We start from the raw sequence: 22019 nt of genomic DNA, 5'->3' as shown, positions 1-22019 counted from the left end.
TTAACGATGTTAAAAAATAATTATATTTTATTTAATAATATCAGTATTTTTTTTAGTGGTTATTTACTAATAATAGAAAATTAATAATTATTTACTATAAGTGCTATTTTAATATAAATTAAACTATAAATCCCAACATAAAAAAATAAAAAATCACATAAATATTATAGTTTTTTATAGTCTGATGTATTGCAATTGTGAATGCATCTGCTTCTGAATTAACTCACTCAACTTTATAAAATATATTATACTATTAAATACAATTCTTTAAAATATTTTTCAAATTAAAATTACTAAAATTATCAAATTGGGTTCAGTTTTATATTTTAAATTGACATTTATTATATATATATATATAAATAAACAATTTTAGTTTTAGATATTTTCCAATTACATAATTTATATACAAAATTCTGTTTTTAATTGCCTACATGATATAAAAAAACTTATGCATAAAAAATATTTTATGTCAGATAGATAAATACTCTTAATTTGAAATGATTAATTTAATAGTATGATTTGTGCCAAAATAATTGTAATATCTTATTAAAAATTATTTTGAAATCAATGTGTAATTACAATTGATTATTTTAGTTCAAATTTTAATCCTATTAAAATTTAATATCTTACGTGGTATATATTGATTTAAATAGAATTATACATAAATTTTAAAGCCACCTACAATTAAATAAATAATGCCACTAAATAGAATTTCTAGGTCCAAAACAGTACATATTTAACTTTTTTCCTTTTTTACTTTCATAAAATGCAATTAAAATTCAAAATACTCAGAATAAAGATAAATTTAACTTTTTTCGTGCATTTTAAATAATAGATTATTTTATTCTTAGATAATAATTTATTTGTTAAATTCAAGAATAATTTAGTAATGTGAATTATATAATCTTTAACGAAGCAAAGAAAAAACAAAAAATGAAGAAAGGGTAAACGCCACAGATTTCCATAGATTTATTTATATTATTAATTTTCTTCATTAAAAAGCTACAGCAGAATCCTCCCTATCTTTTAAACACTCGGATGAGAAAGCCAAGAGAAAAAGTAGCGGCAAAATATAATTTCAAGAAGCATGCAATACCCGGCAACTGTATTCTCCCAATGCCCAAATGGGAAAGATATCCCTGTAAGCTGCATAAGTGATCATACAATTCTTGTTGAAAACTCCCATGATTTCCTGCCATTCATATCCAATAAATAAGAGACTTAGACATTTATTAATTAATTAATTAATTAATTAAATCTCATCAAGTTACCTGCTGTGGAAAATCTCCATTTTCCATCTGAGTATTTATTAAATATCTTGCCGCACGGTGCAATGGTGTTGGGTCTCTCTCAGCCTGCTCAACATTTAAAAGTTTGTCAAAAAAAAAAAAATTATTACATTCTAATTATTATACAGATTCATCATATAGACTATGAACAAAGCAGTTGCCGAGTATAATATAAAAAGTATCCATAAATAAAATGTACAATTCCACATCAAAACTGTAAAAGAAGATATCTACCTGCCCAGCATCCATAAGACTCAACATAGCCCAAGCAGTGTTGACTACGTGACACTTGTTGCCTTCAAGATGGGAATAAATCTGAGCATGAAAAACAAGATATTATTGGTGTATAAAAATGTATACAGGTGTCATAATAATATTTACCCTGTGACACGAAAAAGAAGAGAAAATTATAAGAAAAAAGCAATAATATTTCCTTTAGCTACATATTCTGACAATCTGGTTGTTAACAAGCACATCTAACAATTCTCCATTATTTCATATAAAACAAAAGAAAAGGAAAAAGAAGGAGAAGAGAATAAGGCAAATAAAGAAAGGGATGGGGATGAACCCTGAGATTTATACTCGTGCATACTTTGATCCTTGTCAAAATTGAAAACTTTGGTTCTAGAATTTCAACAAATCCAAAAATATAGCCCTTATTATTCTCTTTTATAGAGAATTGCATCTTTTTGGACTTAATTTTAGCTTACAAGTAACTAAAACTGTTGATTTTCCTCTTTTTCGGCATACAACTCCAGGAGCATAGTACTTGATTTTGAACAAGTAGAACTCAAGTTTTAAGGATTCCAAACCAAGTACAAAAACAATGGGTATATCACTTTTAACAATGGAAAGGGACTTAGCGTGAAATAGGGCCAGCCTTTTCCATTATCTAGACTTCATATTAAGGAATAGTGAGAATGAGGAGTTTGTCAATTATTGGATGAAGGAATGGAGGATGTCAAATGCAGGATTAAAGCAGAATAGATGAAATGGAGAACTGGAGATTTTGAGAATTTCTCAATTGTATTTCCTGAATGAAATGAATAATCTTTACAAAAATCAAACCTAATTAGAAATATCTACAATAAAGGAAAAGAATAAAAATACCTAGAATCAAGCCTAATTAGGAGGCAAATAATCTGCCTAAACAGGGGCAAACCATCAGCCTAAATCAATTCAACACTCCTCTTAAATTGATGCATAGATATCACACATGTCTAACATGCAAGCCAAAGTGTGATAGATTATGTTATTGAACCTTTTAGTAAAGATATCAGCTAATTGTTTGTTAGAGACTCAGAAGTCATGTGAATTAAGCCCAATATACCATACATTAGCTTTTTTTTAATAAAGTGTCGGTCAATCTCTACGCGCTTCGTTTGGTCATGTTAAACTGAATTTTGAGCTGTACTAATGGCAGCTTTGTTATCATAGTACAAGTGTAACTTGTCATTTTCTAATAATTTCAACTACTCCAATAGCCTCTGTAAGTATAGAAATTCACAAACACTTTGTGCCATTGCCCTAGACTCTACTTCTACACTTGATCGAGCAACAAACACTCTACTTTTTCCTTCGCCAAGTGACAAGATTTCCTCCCACAAGAGTACAATAACTTGATGTTGATCTTCTATCATTAGGGAATCTAGCCCAATCTGTATCGGTGAAAGCATTCATTTGGAGATGGCCATATTTAGAGAAAAAAAAGACCTTATCCAGGGCAAACTTTAAGTATCGCAGAATGCGAAAAACAACTTGCATGTAAGGCTCACGAGAATTATGCAGAAACTGACTGACTAAACTGATTGCATATGCTATGTTTGGTCGAGTATGCAAAAAATAAATCAATCTACCTATCAATCTCTAATATCTACCAATTTCCACTGATTCACCAATCTCCACTTGTAGCTTGTGATTGGTCTCATTATTAATGAGAGTTTCCGCTTGTTTGCAACCCAACATATAAGTTTCTTTCAAAAGATCTAGAATATATTTTCTCTGAGAAATAAAGATTCCCTTTTTTGATCTAGCAACTTCAATTCCTAGAAAATATTGAAGTTCTCCTAGATTTTTTTTTTTCAAACTCCTGAGCTAAAAACTTTTTCAACCAAGTCATCTCTTCAATGTCATTCCTGTCATTATTATGTCATCAACATATTTACTCTTGTGATGTGTGATAAACAGGGTATGATCATTGCCCTGCTAAATCTGTCAAATCAAACTCTAGGAGACTGCTTTAACATATGTAAAACCCTCTTTAACCTGCACACATTTCCATCAGCAAATCCAAGAGAGATTTTCATGTAAACTTTCTCCTCTAAATCTCCATAGAGGAATGCATTTTTCACATTAAATTGTTGAAGTTCCCAATCAAGGTTGACCGCACAAGATAGCAAAACTCTGATTGAGTTCATTTTTGCAACATGAACGAATGTCTCCTAATAATCTACTCCATAAATTTGAGTGAATCCCTAAGCAACTATTCTGGCCTTGAACTTTTTAATTGACTCATCTGCTTTATGTTTCGTTTCACAGTAAATACCCATTTGTAGCCAATAAGTTTCTTTTCAGGTGGGAGAGGAACTAGTTCCCAAGTTTCATTATTTGCCAACACTTTCATTTCTTCCATCATTACTCCCTTTCATTTAAGATCTTTGAGAGCTTCCTTAATCCTGTGGAATAGACACAGAGAAAATGGACAATACTAAGGCTTTATAGGAAGGTGAGAGGACATCATAAAAGACAAAATTAGAGATAGAATGTTTAGTGCAGGTTGTGACACCTTTCCTTTGGGCAACAGGTCTACTTAAATCCTCAAGGGAAGCAAGAGTTAAGGATAACTCACCAGAAGAGGAAGGTTTTGGACACTGAGTAGACTGTACAATGGCTTTTTCTATCCTGTATCTCCTGGAGTATCTCTTTAAATTTGGTTTATCCAAGTGCCGAAACTGTTCTTCTGGAATACAACTCTTTTCTTTTCCAACCATCCCATCATCCTCCTGAACATTAGTACCACTTCTCTCCCCTGAATAAAAGTATCTAGAATCACCAAATCAGCTATCACCTCTTCTATCTCATTTCTCTTCCCCTGATGAGGTATTAGAGATTGAGTGAAATATGGTTCAATCTCTCTAAAAGTGATATCCATGCTCACAAAATATTTTCTACATGAAGGATGGAGGATGGTAACATTTATAGCCCTTTTGTGTATGAGAATATTCAACAAACACATATTTAAAAGTTCTTGATCTAATTTCCTAGCAGTTCTAGTGTGAACAAAACAGACGCACCTAAACACCTTTGGTGGAACTTTTTAAAAGTATTATGCCAAGACTTCTAAAGGACTTTTAAAATCTAAGGTCTTGAGAGGCATTCTATTGATAAGATAAGTAGCCACTAAGATTGCATCCCCTCAATAAGAATGCATCCCCTAGTAGGATTTTATAAGGTGCATAGTGAATAGAAGGGACCTCGCAACTTCCAACAGGTGTTGATTTTTCCATTCAACTATACCATTTTGAGCACTAGTGCAAGAGTAACTGGTTTGATGTATAATCCCTTGAGACTATTGTATAATCCCACGAGACTAAGCAAAAAACCTCTCATCCATGTATTCTGTACCGGTTCTCAAAAATTTCACGGTAGCATCAAATTGAGTATAAACTATATTGTGAAATGATTGAAAATAAGAAAACACATCACTCTTTGATTTTATCAAATAAATCCAAAGTATCTGAGTGCAACAATCAATAAAGGTGACAAACCATGGACCTCCAGAAAGTGAGACTATCTGAGAAGGTCCCTAAACATTAGAATAAATAGTCATAAACAGAATTGCACTTTTATTATTACTGGATAAGAGTTTCTAGTATGTTTGGCATACTCACATGCATCACAAAATAACGAGTCAAACTAAGTCTTCGAAAACAAACTAGGATAAAGGTTTTGTGGGAAAAAAAATGAATGTATGCCCTAACCACCTATGCCATCTTATTATTTTTTAATTGACATTCTTATTACTTCCGAATACTTGAAATGTGACAGAACTGGGACTCCACATATAAGCTAGCATATAACTTGCTATTGCCAATCCTCTTCCTTGGTTGAAGGTTCTGAAAAACACAATGGTCAGAAAAAAACTTAATTTTACAACTAATAGCTTTGGTGATTACATTGACCGATAAGAGACTGATAGGAAAACAGAGAACATGAAGCATAGAAGAGAGCTTAATATGGGGACTACAAATCACAGAACTTGTCCCAGATATAGGGGTAAGCGATCCATAAGCTATTTTGACATTATCCTTTATTAGGTATGGAGAGTAGTCAGCGAAGCCTTTAGAAAAGCATGTCATGTGTCTATTTACCTCAGAATCAATGACCCATGAAGTGATATAGGAAGCATTACTTGACAAGGTCAATCAATGATCCATGAAGTGATATAGGAAGCATTACTTGACTTGACAAAGTTAGAGGTTGCACTGGATGAACTATCAAGATGAGATTGTAGATGCTTTAACTTCTCATCATGGGCAGATAGCAGTTCATTTGAGATTGTCTTTGTGGATGATTTAGTTGCTTCTAACTAGTTTGCTTGAGCTTTGATGGAGGGAAGCCTTTTAGGGCACCCATGTAAACCTCCAGCAAGTCTCCTTGCTATGTCTCGACTTCCCACAATAATCACTGCAGGTGATCCTTCTCAAAGGTAGTGCCTTTAGCTGCTTCAGAACTAGCAACCAGTCCGACTTTATCAACCGGTGCAGTGTACATGGCATCTCTTCTACTTTCCTCTTGTTGAACATGGGTATATGCTTCCTCTAAGGAGGGAAATGGGACTTTACCAAGGACCTGAATTCGAATTGGATCATATTCGGTATTCAATCCAGCAAGAAAATCACACACCTGTTCCTTTTCAACTAATTTCTGAAATTTGACTGCATCTGTAGTACACATCTGCAGTACACTCTGCCTGAAAATCTTGATAGTAATCTAGTTCTTGCTATAATCTGCTTATTTCAGAGTAATATTGAGCAACGCTCATCTCACCTTGCTTAGTGCCATGAATTTTATTGCAGATTTCATAAACCAAGGCATTGTTTCCCCTTACAGTATGTCAAAGAAAGAGTCTTCCATATTTTAGTTGGAGTATTAAGCAACAAATATGACTTGAACATGTGAGGCTGCATGGAGTTGAGAAGCCATGTCATAACAAGAGAGTTCTCAGAGTCCCATTGAGGAAATGGGGGATCAGTATCTTCTGGTTGCTTCTTACTGCCATTAATATAACCTTGCAGGACTCTAGCTTTGATAAACAATAAACAATATCTTGACCAAGCAAGATAATTTTGCCCATCAAACTTAGTGGGACTAATTTGAAGAGAAGGATTATCAGAACTTGGAACATTAACTTTTCTCTCCTCTGCCATGATTAAACAGATCTGAACTCACAAATAGGAGGTCCAACAAAACAGACCAGAAGAAGAAAAAAGAAAAAGAAAAACAGAATGGCAACATCAAAATACAAAGCAGAAGTGTTACCAGCACCAAACATGTCCGAAACAACAACAGAAGGCTGGAAAAACCAACGACAGTGACTGGACCAGTGAACTCCATCGGATAGCACGTCACGTGTCGACAGAAGAAGCGCGGGACTGACGCGCCAAGAGAGGTGAGGCGCGTGTGGCTCGCGCTGGATTCTGGTCACCGGAACTTGTGGAACGGCCGGAGACGTCACTGTGACTCCTTTGACGCCGGCGGTGAGAGAAAAAAGTGGGTTGAGATGGGAAAACCCCACAGAGCAGTAGGTGGCTAGGGTTTGTGAAGAAATTTCAGATTTTGGAATCTGAAATTAAACCCAAAAAACAGCCGTAAAGCTCTAATACCATGAAGATTTTGAGCAAATCTAATTAGGAATATCTACATTAAAAGAAAAGAATGAAAATCTCTAGAATCAAGCCTAATTAGGAGGCAAATAACCTGCCTAAACAGGGGCAAACAATCTGCCTAAATCAATTCAACAAGAACCGCGACTATGCTAATTGAAAATGTGCACCCAATTAGGTGCAAAAATCAACCCAAGGCACATGCTTAGCTTTATAGGGTACAAAGGGTTTTGATGTTAACAAAACATGATTGCATGAGCATTTTCTTCCCGCCATGAGGCATTTTTGGGTGTCACCTCTTTGTTATTCCATTTCTCCCCAAAACAAACTTACATTGGCCAGTGTATTATTACACCATAATGAAAGGAAGGTGAATATCAAACCATAACAAATTATATAAACCACAATTCCAACTCTTTCAACAAGAACTTAATCTAGAAATATCTTCCACTTCCCAATCCAGCCTTTTCAAATACCACTTAATTAAAATGCTAAAAAACCATATATTCCTTTCTTTTGGATTTGAAAATGTAAATGGAACCTCCCTCCCACCCCCCAATATCCGATATAAAGAGTAAGAAAAATGGAAAAAGCTAAAAAACAAACTAAAAGCAAAAATAATACTTTATTTCTGGGATTGGGGGATCATGGTTCCGATTTACCATTGGAATACAGGTAACATTGCTCTTTCCCTTGTTTACTTTTTTTTTTAATATTATTTTGTAGCAGCAAAGTCCTTTTTATACTTTTACTTGTAGCCTTACGCTTTTGATAACAAACTGCATAAAGCATCTTTCTAATAAAATCCCAACTAAATTGAAAGGGAGCTTTGATAGGTCATAAGCTCAAATTATGGCATGTGATGAGTATCAGGCAACAAAGAAAATAATAAAAAAATTGCCAGCTCAGTATGAGGATGCTGACATTGATGTATGGAACATAAAAACCAAAGTGAAGGTGGCACCCACTGAAAACAAATTGAGAGATTTGTGATGCTGCCTAAACTAGCTTCGGGAGTTCAGTGAACTTCTCCTTACTTTCCTACTTCTATACACAAGGAACTGCTATAGATTATCTTCTCTACCAGCTTCATTCTTTCTGATTAAAAGATTCTGATTTGAGATTTTTGTAATAGTTTGAGCACTTTATTCTTCACTCTTACCTATTTTTTTCAATTTCAACATTTAAAATTTTTTTTTCCACCAGTTACGAGAATCTATTTGGCATTCTGAAAGAAAGCACACAGTTAGATATTCTTTACCAGGTGTTAATTAGCATTAAACTTCTCAAGAAAGATAATTAAATAAACAAGTAATTAAAAAAACATTGATCATACCTTTTGTTGACATGAAAGATAACTCTCTCCCCACCCACCAGAAGGACACTGTTTAGAAAGCAGAAAATCACAAGCTTTACGGATACTAGAGCAATTATTGAAGTTCTTTCCACCAGCCACCAACCCTTTTATGCCAAACCATGTACCATATGTGAAGCAAACACCCCATGAGCCATACCTGTTCAATTTCACATTTTAAGAAATAGTCAAACAATGGACATAATTTTCAATTGAAGCAATTGAAATCATACACCATAGGTACTTCTGAAAAGATCACTTTTTTGGCAAATCCTGATAACTAATACACAGAAAATAGGAATGCAGACTTAAAGTTTTATGGAATTGATGAATAGGTCATCCAAATGATATTTCTTGAGAGAAGAGGAGCAAACCATGAGCCATCCTCTGCCTGTATTTTCTCAAGGAACTCGGTTGCCTTTTTGATACAATGTTCTACTTCCTCTCGCCGATGTTCAGGATGTGTTTGTCTAAATGAGGTCAAAGCTTGGGTTGCAGCAGAAGTACATTCAACATAACTACAGAGGGTTTTTCAGCTCGTGTTAAATTGAAATAATGAAAGAAACAAAAGGATATGCTGCTTGATTAACTGAATGTGCACATAACTTACGGGTAATCAATGACAATGTCACCAAAAGTTTCGGCAGGGTTGATAAACTGAAATGACAAAATGGAGGCAGGCAAAAGTGATTAAATGATACAACCAAATTGCAAAGATGTAAAACAGAGGAATATATTCAATGCTGCCTCTATATACGTGAAACTAACATAAACAAATAAATGTTTCTTAAAAATAATATGAGAAGCTTCATACCAAGAAGGGTGAAAGATATCTAAATTTATCAAGTATAAGGGAAAGAAATGCCAAGAAATAAACAAAAGCAGGTGTATAAAGGATGATGAAAGCATGGTTTTTGGTAAAAGAAGAAAGAAATTAAAGAAAGGTGGAGAAGCTACTTATATTAAATCTCAATGGTAGCCAAAAATGCAGCTTTAGAGATCATTGCAGCTTAGTGGAAGAAAAGAAGCTTAACTACACTTAGAGAATTAGCATCTCAGAAGGTATGGATGCTTTAAAGAAGATAAACACGGATAAATAGTGCCAACCACATGGCATCCTTATTAAGGTTTTGTTCAGCATTGCTATTTTAGTTGTTAAGAAAAACACTTTTTTAAATATATTAGTTGCAACATTGAAATTAATTTAAAAACCAACTTGACCTATTTAATCGTAAGAATACCAAAATACCAAAATAAATTTTTCCAAGCTGCATTTGTCAACAACATCTAAAAAGTTGCTTTTTCTGAAAAGAGATTTTTGAACCTTGACACTCAATACCAAACAAGCTCTAAGTTTGGGAAGTGTCTTAGAGAATTAGGAGTTGTGTGATTAACTATTGTTTTATAGATGTATCAACAGGAAAGGCCCAAGGAGTAGTGCAAAGCACATATTTGAAGCTTCACAAGAGTAATGGAACACATATTAAGATGAAATGTGATTACCTATCTCAGAGAGTTCAAGATACTAAGAGTTCAAGGTCCCCATATGCTTTTTATGGATCTAAGAATTCTGGAGGTTTGTATGCTATTATTGACATGAATCTGCCCACACCAAGCACACTTGCAGGAAACTCCAAAATAAAAATCAGTGATATATGCAAGTTCAGTCAAAGATATTGCATCCACTGATGATGGACATGCATTTTGTGAAAGGAATATTTTAGTTTCTGCAAATGAGTTTGCTAAGTTCTCTTAGTACTAGGTCTCATTAAAGTCCATTATTCCTTCTATCCCTGCAATAACTGAGTCAAGTAAATCAAATGTCTTGTTTCCTTCTCATCAAAATGTGTCATTGATTCTAGTACCACGGATCATATGACTAGTAATTATAGTCTCTTTTCTACCTTGAAGTCTCATACTACCCCCTCTAATGTTACTCTAGTAAATGAGTCAACATTCTGAAACTGTTAATCCTACTTCAACGAAGTAAAATAACTCGATCCTTGAACTGTTGTATCTCATTTTTTTATCACTATTTATTTCAGGATCTTACGATAAAACAAGTTATTGGTAGAGGTCATGGGTCTGGTAGTCTCTACATTGTTAACATGCAGGTGCCGAGATCTATTGCTTGTTTTTAGTGTTTTAACTCTGTTTGAACTTTGAAATGCATTGCCGTTTAGTTCATCCTTCTTTGTTTTCCTTGAAGAAATTATGTCCTCGATTTCTAAAATGTCTCTTTCTTAGATTGTGAATCATATCAGTTCACTAAAAATCATTATTTACCTTTAGTTTCTCGAATCAATAAGCAAACCAAACCCAATTTCCTTTTGAATTAGTTCATTCTGGTGTATAATAGTATTATGCTAAGGAATGAAATCTCAAAGAAAAAGTAAGTTTATTAAAATTGAGGCTTTGTCACATTTGGCTAGAGGAAGACAAGTAAACTACTCCTTCTATATTTATTAAGAACTCCTCTTCTCATGTTTGAAAAGGGCCCACCCTCCTTTGCTCTAAACATATAACATCATAAATAATTAGTCTAGAACTTTGGTGAAGTGAGCATGCCTAACTCCATCTCAACAGCTAGCTTATAAAGGTCACAATCCTATATATATAACAAAAATATCACGCTTTCTAACTGACATGGAACACACTATCCCTGAACTGTTAAAACTACATGTTCTCGTGCAGCATGATTCATGATCCATCAACAAGACAAGTTAAGGCTTTGAAATTAAATGATATGAGCTTGCCTAACTCCACTTCGAAAGCTAGCTTATAAAGGGAGGGTTGCAAACCCACAAACATGCATCATTTTCATATTGTGGTCTTTCAACCTTCCTTGACTATTTGATTAACTAAGATAAGCTAAAATCAAGGTAGAATATGGGTATTAAAGAAAGTGTTGGTTAGTCCATCTTGAGAAAAATTCAAGCTAATTAAGAAGTAACCCAGTAAAGCTAGATAGTAAATACTTGAGAACATGTTTTTGTTGAATCCATGCCTAAAATAATTTCTTTAAGACACAACAGTAAAAGAATATATTAATTAAATGACAATTAACACCAGAAACATTTGATAAACATTACCTCCAACCACCTGTAGGATCTTGTAAGCTCATATGTGGCAAAGCTACCATCACCATTCTGCAAAGAGTAGGAAAAAAAATCCATGAATCTGGCAAGAGACCCTTGAAAATGCTAATATAAAGATATGGGAGAAATACAGAAGAATCGTGATTAATTAGTTCTTTGAAAATTTCCACAATGTGATGCACCAACTTTAAGATGTCAAACTACAACATTCTCCAAATATTCAACAATCTCTTCTTTTTTCCTTGTCTGTATATTTGTTTGCAATCTGATTTGTGCACATCATGAGAAACATAATTTTGCATGGGACGAGCATGCATGAACACTGATGATTAACCAGAATGAGGAAAAGGAAGAGATCTTAGTTTGTCCACTATAAAATTTTAGTAGATGAATGGAATTGGATATAGGTGAGTTATCTTTTTAATGTAGTTCACAAATGACAATGAGAAAGAATAAAGTGTAGTGACAACATTATGGTCAATATATTATAGATAGCACTAAAACTCACCACGATTCTTTATCTAAAAAGATATGGAAGAAATCTCATTTTCGCCCTTAAACTTTGAGGCGGTGTTCAAATTAACCCAAACTTTTTCATTTAAGATCAAATTTACCCTTCTTTGTGCAAAAAAAATTAAAATTATCATTTCTTAAAAAAATAATTAATAAAATATTGATTTTATTTTTTCATTATTTAAAATTATTTAATTTTAGTAAAAGTTAAAAAAAAAAAAGAAATGGAAGAACATGAATGCAGATTCAATATTTCTACCCGGATCTCAAACTCAAATTCTTACAATCTTCCAAACACAAATCATATAAAATAACTGATCAATGAATTAATCAACCGCAAATCAAACAAATTAAAAAAGAAATCAACACTGAATGCACAAACCCATTAATCAAAGTTACAAATTTTAAAAAACCATCAATACTGAAAATAGCACCAAACAAACATATCGGGTAAAAATATGAACAAATCCATCAACAAATCGAAGAATAAAAAAATCAATAATATATGCCTCTGCAAGATTGACTTGAGAAAGAGTATTGTGAAAGCCATCAATATTCTTCATGACCCTTTCATGTGATAAAATTGACTCCTAATCTTGGTTTCTCAAAACAACCACCCATGAGATGTTGAACGAAATTATAGATGAAAATGCAAAAATTGGTGCTTTAGTTGCAAATAGGATATCAAATCTAGATTTGCTGATGTCACATAGTTCAAGATCAAAAAAAAAAAAAAAAAAACAGAAAAGGCTGAAGAACAAAGGCCGATTGAGGTCATAGATAAGAAGAGTTGTGCTTGAACTAGTGTGTGAACTTATTCTTCAAGTGATGGATCTCATGTGGGAGCTGCTATAAGGTTGAGCCAAGATGAATGTGGGTCTGCCAAAGGAGGGATCTACGAACTCAGTATGGAGGTGGATGATAGTTAATTGAAGATGGGAAGAGAGAAGACGGAAAGATTTGAAATGGGTATTTAAGGTGTATTATGTCTCTAAATGGGTATGTAGTGATGTAAAGAAATGAATGAAGGTGAGGGAATGCGGGTCTTGATTCTACTAAAATAGATATTTTTCTGGGTTTAAGATTGAAGCTGTTCTAGAAATAATTGTGGAACAAAATGATTTTGATTCTGGGTTTTGATTGGGGAATCTGGTTTGTGTTTCATGTTCTTCCATTTCTTTATTTTCTTTATTTTTTAAGTTTAATTAAATTTGTAAGTAATTATTTAATATTTAAAATATAAAATTAATATTTTATTATTAAAAATTATTATTTTAATCTTTTTTAAAAAATGGGCTAATATGATCTTAAATCAAAAGGTTTGGTAAATTGAGCCAAAAACTTAATTTTGGGTAAGATTGAACATCAATTTGAAGTTCAAGGGATAAATGGGATTTCATCCAAAAAGATATTAAAAAACTAAGCAAATGTGTCAAATTTGTTTTCTGGTGCTTGTTAATTGGTACAGAAAAAAATATTTACACATATAAGTACATATTTATAAGTATACAGGTACATATTTATATGGACAATTGACTAAATAGACAACAATTACATTTATGAGTCCTTTATGCCAGCTAAATAAAAAAACATACATTTTACACTATTGTCTCCCTAGTCTATATTCCCTCCTAACTTAGAGCATGGATGTTTATCAAGTCCAAATTGTTGCAAATGCAGTTAACTCAAAGCTCCAGTCAATGCTTTTGTAAAATTATCTCCTGTCTCCCTAGTCTATATTCCCTCCTAACTTAGAGCATGGATGTTTATCAAGTCCAAATTGTTGCAAATGCAGTTAACTCAAAGCTCCAGTCAATGCTTTTGTAAAATTATCTCCTAAATGTTCTGTAGTCCTAGACCATCTTGTTGAGAATTCTTTTGTTGAATCTTTTTAGGAACTAAGCAATCGATCTCAATATGCTTGGTTCATTCATTAATATGGAGAATAAATAATTTGATTGTCACCCCACAACTTAACATGTACTGAGGTATCAAAACCAATTTCATTGAACTGATGTATCCAAAATAATTCACATATAGTTTTCTATGGCTATGTATTCAAATTTAGCGTTGGATTGGGAGACTACACTTTGTTTCTTCTCAATGATACTGAATTCCCTCCGACAAACATATAACCAATAGTAGATCTTCTATCCACAATACTTCAAAATACTTCACATATAGATGTTCTATGGCTACATATTCAAATTCAACACTGGATCGAGTGACTACACTCTGCTTCTTACTTCTCTATGATACCAAATTCCCTCCAACAAACATATAATATCCAATAGTTGTTCTTCTATCCATTTTGGAACTACTCAATTTGCACATAAGAACATGCCATGTTTGAATCCATGGTTGCTATACAATATACCACATCCTAGAGCTCCCTTTAAATAATACAAAAATGCTACAAAGTTTCCTAATGAATAACAGTTGGAAACGTCATAAATACACTTACAATACTATCAGAGAATAGGCAATACCAGAATGATTCACTACAAGACAACTCAATTTGCCAACCCTTTTCCCATACAACTGAAGGTTGTCAAATAACTCACTATCATCTGCTATAAGTTGCAAATTAGGAAGTCATTTGATTGCTACATAGCTTAGCACCCAATTTCCACATCTCTTCGACAAATCAAGAATATATGTTTCTTGAGATAAGAAGATTAACGCCTCACAACCTCAATAGCCAAGCTATTTTAACAAGTCCAATTCTTGTGTTGTGTCCTCTTCCCACATGGCAAACTACCTATCCTCTTAATGTTGTGGCCAAGACATAGTCTTAGTTAGCACCTAAACCTTTCCCCTAAAGAAAGTGCTCAAAAGCCTCCCTTCCCCAACAATTAATGCAAGTGGGAAAAAAAAAGCTTTTGCTCCTAGATGTGTTCAGACTTATTTTCACAACTACCAAATTTCAGCAATGCTTGCTGGCAGTAAACCTCTTGGTCAATCAGTAGAAAGAAGATACAGCAGGAAAATATTAAATAACTATTTCACAGGTTTATAATATCTAAAAATCAACCTGCAAAAATGTTTCATCACAGAATCAGTGTGTTGCCACTTATTAACGAAAATCACCACTCACAAAGTAGCATAAGTTACCTGCAATGACAGAATAACATTCACTGCATCATATAAGCGGTTTGCATCTACTGCTTCCCCTACAATCTCTGAGGGAATTTTTGATAATAAGAGAGCAGCCTGGAAAACAAAATCAACATTAGTAATCAGGAATAAATTAAGAGATACGAGATATAAATATATGATGAACCATTACTTTTAATCCCTCTGCTGTGCAGTCTGAGATGGGCCATCCATGATCTGCAGTTGAAAAAGGCCATGCACCTTTTGAAATGTGACGATACCAAAAGTCAAGCTCTCCTGGACAATTTTCCAAAACCTTCAAGAAAAAGAAAAATAGGTCAATAGATATAATTGTTACAATACTTAAATGACTATATATACAATTTAAACTTCAACAAGAGGGATACCAACTTAAGAGGGGGAAAAAACACCTGTGATTTTTTAATGTATGTATGTGCTTTTCTTAAAGTTGGACCATATTCCTCAACAAGCTTTGTTGACACAATTGCTTGAACTGCAAAAGCTGTGTCCCACAATTGACTTCCATTATAACCCTGCAAACAAACAAAATAAAGGTGAACAAACAAAATCACAGTAATGACTCATAAAACCTTATTTTGCAACATCATAGCAACCATAGATATCAGTTGGTGATACATATTACATGTAGAAAATGCTACCATACTAGTTGCATGCATGCAAACCAAGTAAAAAGATATCAGTGAGTAACTTCTCTTCTAGTGTTCCTAGAAAACTTATCCCACAAGGCACAAAGACTGTTTAAGCAGAAACTGTTTATCAATTGGGGGTAGATATATGAGACCTGCATTTTCATTCCATCTTCAGCAATCCAGAGATAATCATATATTCTGGGAAGATGTAGCTTGAAAGCTTCAGAGTTTGGGTCCTCCACCCAGCAACAGAGCATATTTAAAACCTGTATACCAAAATGATGATAAAAGAATAAAAATAAGAAGTAAGAGACGATAATTATTCCCACAAAACAACATCAGTAATCATATTACCATGCAAATGGCAGAATAGAACAATCATCTCGCATTCATGGGACAATGACAAGGATAAAAGAAAAAGAAGAGAAAAATAATCCAGAAGAAGAATCTAAGAGATCGTTAAAAGAATCAAAATAATTCAAACTTGGAACAAATAGCAAGCCTTTCACTCTAAATGATCCATATGTTTCTTCATGATTAAGTGCAAGCAAACTTTTACAAAAAAAAATTAGCAATTCTAAAACACCTGAAATTCCACACCTTGTTTACTGGCCCTATGCATACGTAACGAGTGTTTTCATCTTCATAGTGTATGTGCTCAATTGCAACATTAAGGGCCTTGTCTCTCAATCTTTTTCCAGGCCAATGCATTAAAATAGGTTCAACAAACTTATCAAGAAGTGCCCACAGTACATCTTGAACCAAGGGATGTGGGTAGTACAAATCTTCCTGCAAAAAAGTATATTAAAAAAAATAAGAGAGACACATAGAGTAATAAGAGAAAATTGGAAGGTTCACAAAACAGAAATAGAATCCACTACAAGTTCTTGACCCCACATCGAAGTGAAACCAAAATTTGCATGCATCATATCCTCAGAATGATCAAGCATATGGCTTTTCTGATTGGCAACTGTCTTTATGATTTTCTCATTTGTATTTAAAAAGAGGAAAGTAAAAAGAATCAACATACATAATAGAAGATAGGCTACCCCTAAAGCATGAAAACATAAACCACAACAGAGCTAAGAATAGTAAAAAGACTAGCATATCCATTGCCCTCCGCTCATGTTGCATGACATTCAAGCATACTCTTCTCATCCAAATGCTTAAACCCACAAATAAGTTCATATGGCAAGTTTATCTCAAAAAAGATTAGAAGTCAAAATCTTTGCATTGTTCTCCATCTACAAGCTCCATATCACAGCAAAGCAAGCAAAACAATGAAAGAGTATAGAAGGAGAGAGGATGAAGCAATGCAAGCTTGATTATTCTCCTCAAGCTTGATTGGGGATTTATACGATTCATAAAGAACCTGAAAAGGAAAACCAAAGATTATGTATTTACAAATTATAGCTAATCTAGGGTCCTAATTGGTGATACATAATTACATCAGTCAATTGAGGAGAAATGTCTCAAACTCAAAAAACTTTAACATCCCATCTGGTGAATAAGAATCAAATGGAATCAAACTATAAGATTTGGTACAAATTCTCGAAGCCCATTAATAGTGACATATACCCATTAAAAACAAATGTCACATGAAATATTGAAAATGTACCCTTCATAGTCCACTGTGGTCCATTATCCAATATAATTAAATTCACATTTTTTAACCAAAAAAGTACATTGTGGATGATAACATATCCTCTTGTAAACGGGTCAGGGAGTGCAACTCCCAACAATCAAATACCACTCCCACCTATGACCCACCCCCTCCCTTACCCTTTTCTCTCTACATCCCTGTTTTTTTAGTTCTTTTCCTATGTTAAAACAAAAGTAAATGCATGGCAGTTACGTATTGTTATCCATTGAACAATATTGATCTGTATCAATTATATCAGACTGATATAATGTTGTCTGTACTCATCATCTGAAAACAGTGAATCCTATACTATTAGGCTAAAAATAAAATATGCACCAACAGGTATTTAAAACTCCAACCAAGCACACCCCTGCCATGCGTACAATAAAAGGAGCTTTATATATATATGTTATTGGCTATATTTTAGCATTTTGATCATTTATCATGCTATGCCTTTATCACTTGATCTGTGCTTCGGAAACTCTTACCTATTTTGCCTTTCTTGTCGCAAAATTTATCTTGACATCCTTAGCATGGTCTTATATACATGTTAGATGTGTAGGTTGGAATTGATGAGATTTCATGCTCCAATTAAAGGGGACTGGTATGGAAAGTTATTCCTATTCAGTATAGGATTTGCTTTCATAAATAGATAGAAGAATTTATGCTTATATACTTCCTATTTAAGGGATTTGATATCTTCCTATTAAGTTGTAAAATCTTATGGCATCATGCCTCGATCCTTCCAATATAAATAGGGAAGGTTACACCTTATGGTATGGATCATGCCCTTTGCTTTGGGTATTGTTCACGAGTAGCATTCATCAATATTGTTCATTAATACTGTTTATTCTCTATTTATCAATATTGTTCATGAGCATTGCTCACACCTAAATTTTTCTGTTCAAATCGCGTGTTCTGTACAATCATTTAAGTTGCTTTGAGTATTCCTATTTCCTGCTAGCATTGCCTTTGAAGAGGGACTCTGTGTTGATATTTCCTTGCCATCATTGTCTTTGGAGAGGGATTTTGCATTGATGTTTCCTTGCTGATATCGCTTTTGGAGAGGAAAGTGCAATTCTAAGGGTTGTTTTGTCTTTTGGTGCTTTATATGGGTCTCATTGTCCAAGTGTGTTTTAATTTGTCTAAAAGTTGCTGGTTGTCAACTGTTGCGTGTAAGTTTTTGGCTTCTATATAGAATCTCATCAAGGTAAAGTATTTGAATTGATGAGACTCCATGCTCCAAAGGAGTACCATTATGGAAATTTATTTCTATTAATGTAGGATTTGTAGATAGAATAATTTATATTTATATATTTTTATGTAGGGAGATTTGATATCAGCCTATTTAGAGGGTGTTTATAAAAAATTAGAAGCTTATAAGCATGTAAAATTTTAAGCAATTATATATTTGATTAAAATGCTTATACGTGATTGATAAGCAATTGACATGTTTAGTAATGAGTAGCTTATAAGCATATTTCTGATTAAAATTACTAAAAATATATTAAATAAGGTATATGGTAAAGTCTTAAAATTAAATGAGAGCAATATGGTAAGTTGTTTGGTCAAACCAACTTATAAGCCTAGTATTTATAAGCACCAAAATGAAAGTTCATTCTCCTCAGCTTTTTCTTTTATTTTTTTTGTTTGCTTATAAGCTACATTTATAAGCTCAAAAAAATGTTACAGACAAATGAGTCAGCTTATTTTAGAGCTCATAAGCTGGTCTGGCCAGTTTATAAGTTAAGACAAACACCCACTTAGTTGGAAAATCCTTTATTTATGGTATCATGCCTTGTGTCTTCCAATATAAATAAGGAAGCTTATGTATTATGAGAGAAAATACAATTAAATAAAGATGTAGCCCTTTGAAATTGTGTCCATTGGGCGTAGGATCTCATAGTCAAACCATGCAAATCTTCTTGTGCTTCTAACTAAAATATGTAGGAATGGATTATAAAGGGACAAAATAAGAATGTGCTCATGCTTGACTTGTGCTACTATAGGGTTAACATTAAGATACAAAATCACAAACCTTTGCACATTGGTTGCGTGCTTGATTCCAATCTATTTCATGATATGGAACAGTAAATAGCTCCTTTCTCAAAGATAAAATTGTTGGCGTGATTGGGCCAACAAATCTCTTCCCATATAAATATGACATTGGCAAATACACCATCCGACAGTGACACCACATCCTCCCTGTAGAGACAAAAAAGTATCATTCCAACTTCTATAAGGAAAAAAAGTGAGAAATTTTGCCAAATTTTAACAATTGATCATTTTCAAACCAAGTCCTCTGGAAATTTCTAGACAAATGAACATATGCCAAATGGATGGAGATCAAATTAGTCAAGCACCTTCTGACTCACATCATCATTCAAGAAAAGGATGCACATTTCTGAAAAAATATTTGACAATACCAGCCAATAAAATATAACAAAACAAGTCGAATTGAAAATGGACAAGAACCTGGATGGAATGGGAGAATATATGGAAGAAGCCATATTTCAGGAGGCAGGGGATTATTGCCTGACCACTCAAATGCTCCCAAAACCTGTCACCATTAAGCAAACAATAAAAAATCCAATAACAAAAGGAAAAATTGAAATTCTATCCAAACCATGAAGATTTGGTTTAAAGACTGAACTGAAAGCCACATTTTTCCCCATGATGTTATTGCAGTCGCACCACCATGGTCCAGAATCCAAGTACGTCCTTTCTCCATGGCCCCTTCTCCATCATTAGCCCCTTCACCAAGCAACCTTAAAGTGACATAGCACAGGACACTACCAAACATGGTGCTTGGGCCCTCAATGTGTAAGCCCCATCCACCATCTCTGTTCTGCAATTATATCAGTACATTAACAAAACTTATGACCATGTCTGAATATAAGACGAAAAGTAGGCACAATTGTTGGGGAAAAAAAAAGTGGGAGGAGAAGAGAACAGAACAGAACAGAAACAGAGAAAAAAAAAAAAGGAAGGCACGCATGCCTGATGGTTGTACAAGTAGCGGCATATCTCCCGCTTATGTTCCTCAGATAGAACTGCATTCAGTGCCCCAGTGACGGAAAGAGTTATAACCTGATCAGAATAACCACCAAAAGAAAAAAAAAAATCAAGAATTCCATCATTTCTCACAGGAAAAAAAAGCATACTAGAAAATAAAACCTTAGCACCGCTGGCTTCCACTATACATTTCCAAAACGCAATAGTAACTGAACCGATTAAAAGAGAAGAACTTACCAAGCCAGGCATAAGAAACATAGGACCTCCATAATCTCCAGGCCAATGCCCATCATGGGCCTGAATGGTCGAATAGAAATTCAAAGCCCTTCTCAAAGTGGTAGTCACGGCCTCTTCAGTAACATCTTCAGTGTCTTTCACTTTGACTTGAGGCAGTACTTCAGCCAACGGATTTTCCTTGCCAAGCTACACTCAACAACAGCAAGCACGCCGACTTCAAAACCTTTATTATTATTGTTATTATTCATTTGGCTCCGACAGACCAAACAGCCTTGAAAACAACTACTGAGCTAAAGCTCATTGGTTTCTAAAACATCAATTTTGTAAAATAACAACACCGAAGCACTTATAATATAGATCAGTAGAATCAGTGAAGTTTGGTTAGGTGATACCGGAGTGGTTTAAAGGCGGACATTACGAGTTCAAAACCCAATGGAAGTACAACCAATCGAAGTATTAAAAAAGAGCAGCAAAAACCTGAAATCGCATGAGCAGATCTGCGCTATGCTTTTGGTGAAAACGATTATTTGTGAAATTCTGACGAGCATTTTGGATCTCCAAGAGTTCCTCAGGAGAACCGAGTTGAGGATCAAATTCCCATATTTGTCTTCCACAATGATTGTTGGTAGTTCTGAGCCAGGGATTTCCTCCTTCAGCGATCTTCAACTTCCACATTGTGATCTCTCAATTGGGTTATGCTCTACATCGTTACCAAAATCGGCAGTTAACAATGGAATTTCAATGGCATTAACGAAATTAAAAGATTTTGGAGTTTATATAGGAAAAAGCATGCAGAGATGAGATTTGATAATGATGAAATTACTAAAGATTCACCTTGTTTGTGGATTTTGCGGAGATTTTGATGTGAGTATGACCTTTCTCTGGTGTTGAATACGGAAGAGGAAGATCCAAGTATAAATCAAAAGCAGCGGCAGGCCTTTTTGCTTACCTCACTTCCCACTTACTACTTTCCTGTTCTGAGACTGTGAGAGCGATAGCTTTTTGGGAAAATCTTTTCAAGGAAATTAATAAATTAATAAATAATAAATAAATAAATAAGGAGAAGTGAAAACTCAATGACAAACATCCATAGTATGATGATAATGAAATGACGTCTGTATGTGCATGTGTCCCTTATTTATGATGGTAATAAATTCTCATTATTACAATTGGAAAAATATCAAGGTATACATATATAAAACTATCTTTAATATTTTAT

General features: G+C 33.8%; 1 protein-coding gene across 1 annotated transcript; it reads right to left on the bottom strand.

The window, feature by feature from the left end:
- Nucleotides 1–934: 934 nt before the first annotated feature.
- LOC110609400 (cycloartenol synthase) lies at nucleotides 935–21797 on the bottom strand. The gene is made up of 19 exons (XM_021748953.2): nucleotides 21635–21797; nucleotides 21278–21500; nucleotides 20801–20986; nucleotides 20549–20638; nucleotides 20202–20396; nucleotides 20024–20108; nucleotides 19587–19753; nucleotides 16507–16695; nucleotides 16059–16172; nucleotides 15667–15789; nucleotides 15429–15551; nucleotides 15254–15352; nucleotides 11621–11677; nucleotides 9139–9185; nucleotides 8903–9046; nucleotides 8511–8688; nucleotides 1524–1604; nucleotides 1272–1355; nucleotides 935–1192 (listed from the first exon to the last, which is right to left on the bottom strand). The coding sequence occupies exons 2-19, from the start codon at nucleotides 21473–21475 to the stop codon at nucleotides 1079–1081; spliced, it is 2274 nt and encodes a 757-aa protein (XP_021604645.1). The 5' UTR covers nucleotides 21476–21500; nucleotides 21635–21797; the 3' UTR covers nucleotides 935–1078.
- Between the last annotated feature and the right edge of the window lie 222 nt (nucleotides 21798–22019).

The sequence above is a fragment of the Manihot esculenta genome, chromosome 2 (assembly GCF_001659605.2).
Source record: "Manihot esculenta cultivar AM560-2 chromosome 2, M.esculenta_v8, whole genome shotgun sequence".
NCBI classification, from domain to species: Eukaryota; Viridiplantae; Streptophyta; class Magnoliopsida; order Malpighiales; family Euphorbiaceae; genus Manihot; species Manihot esculenta.
This window is presented reverse-complemented; position numbering and strand designations above follow the sequence as displayed.

Bases quoted from the DNA above. Each gene is read 5' to 3' on its own strand.
- LOC110609400 (XM_021748953.2), bottom strand. From the start codon at position 21,475: ATGTGGAAGTTGAAGATCGCTGAAGGAGGAAATCCCTGGCTCAGAACT. The intron at 16,696-19,586 runs GTTTGTGATTTT...ACTTTTTTGCAG, and splicing joins CACGCAACCAATGTGCAAAG to GAAGATTTGTACTACCCACA. The intron at 16,173-16,506 runs GTGTGGAATTTC...TTTGGTATACAG, and splicing joins GCATAGGGCCAGTAAACAAG to GTTTTAAATATGCTCTGTTG.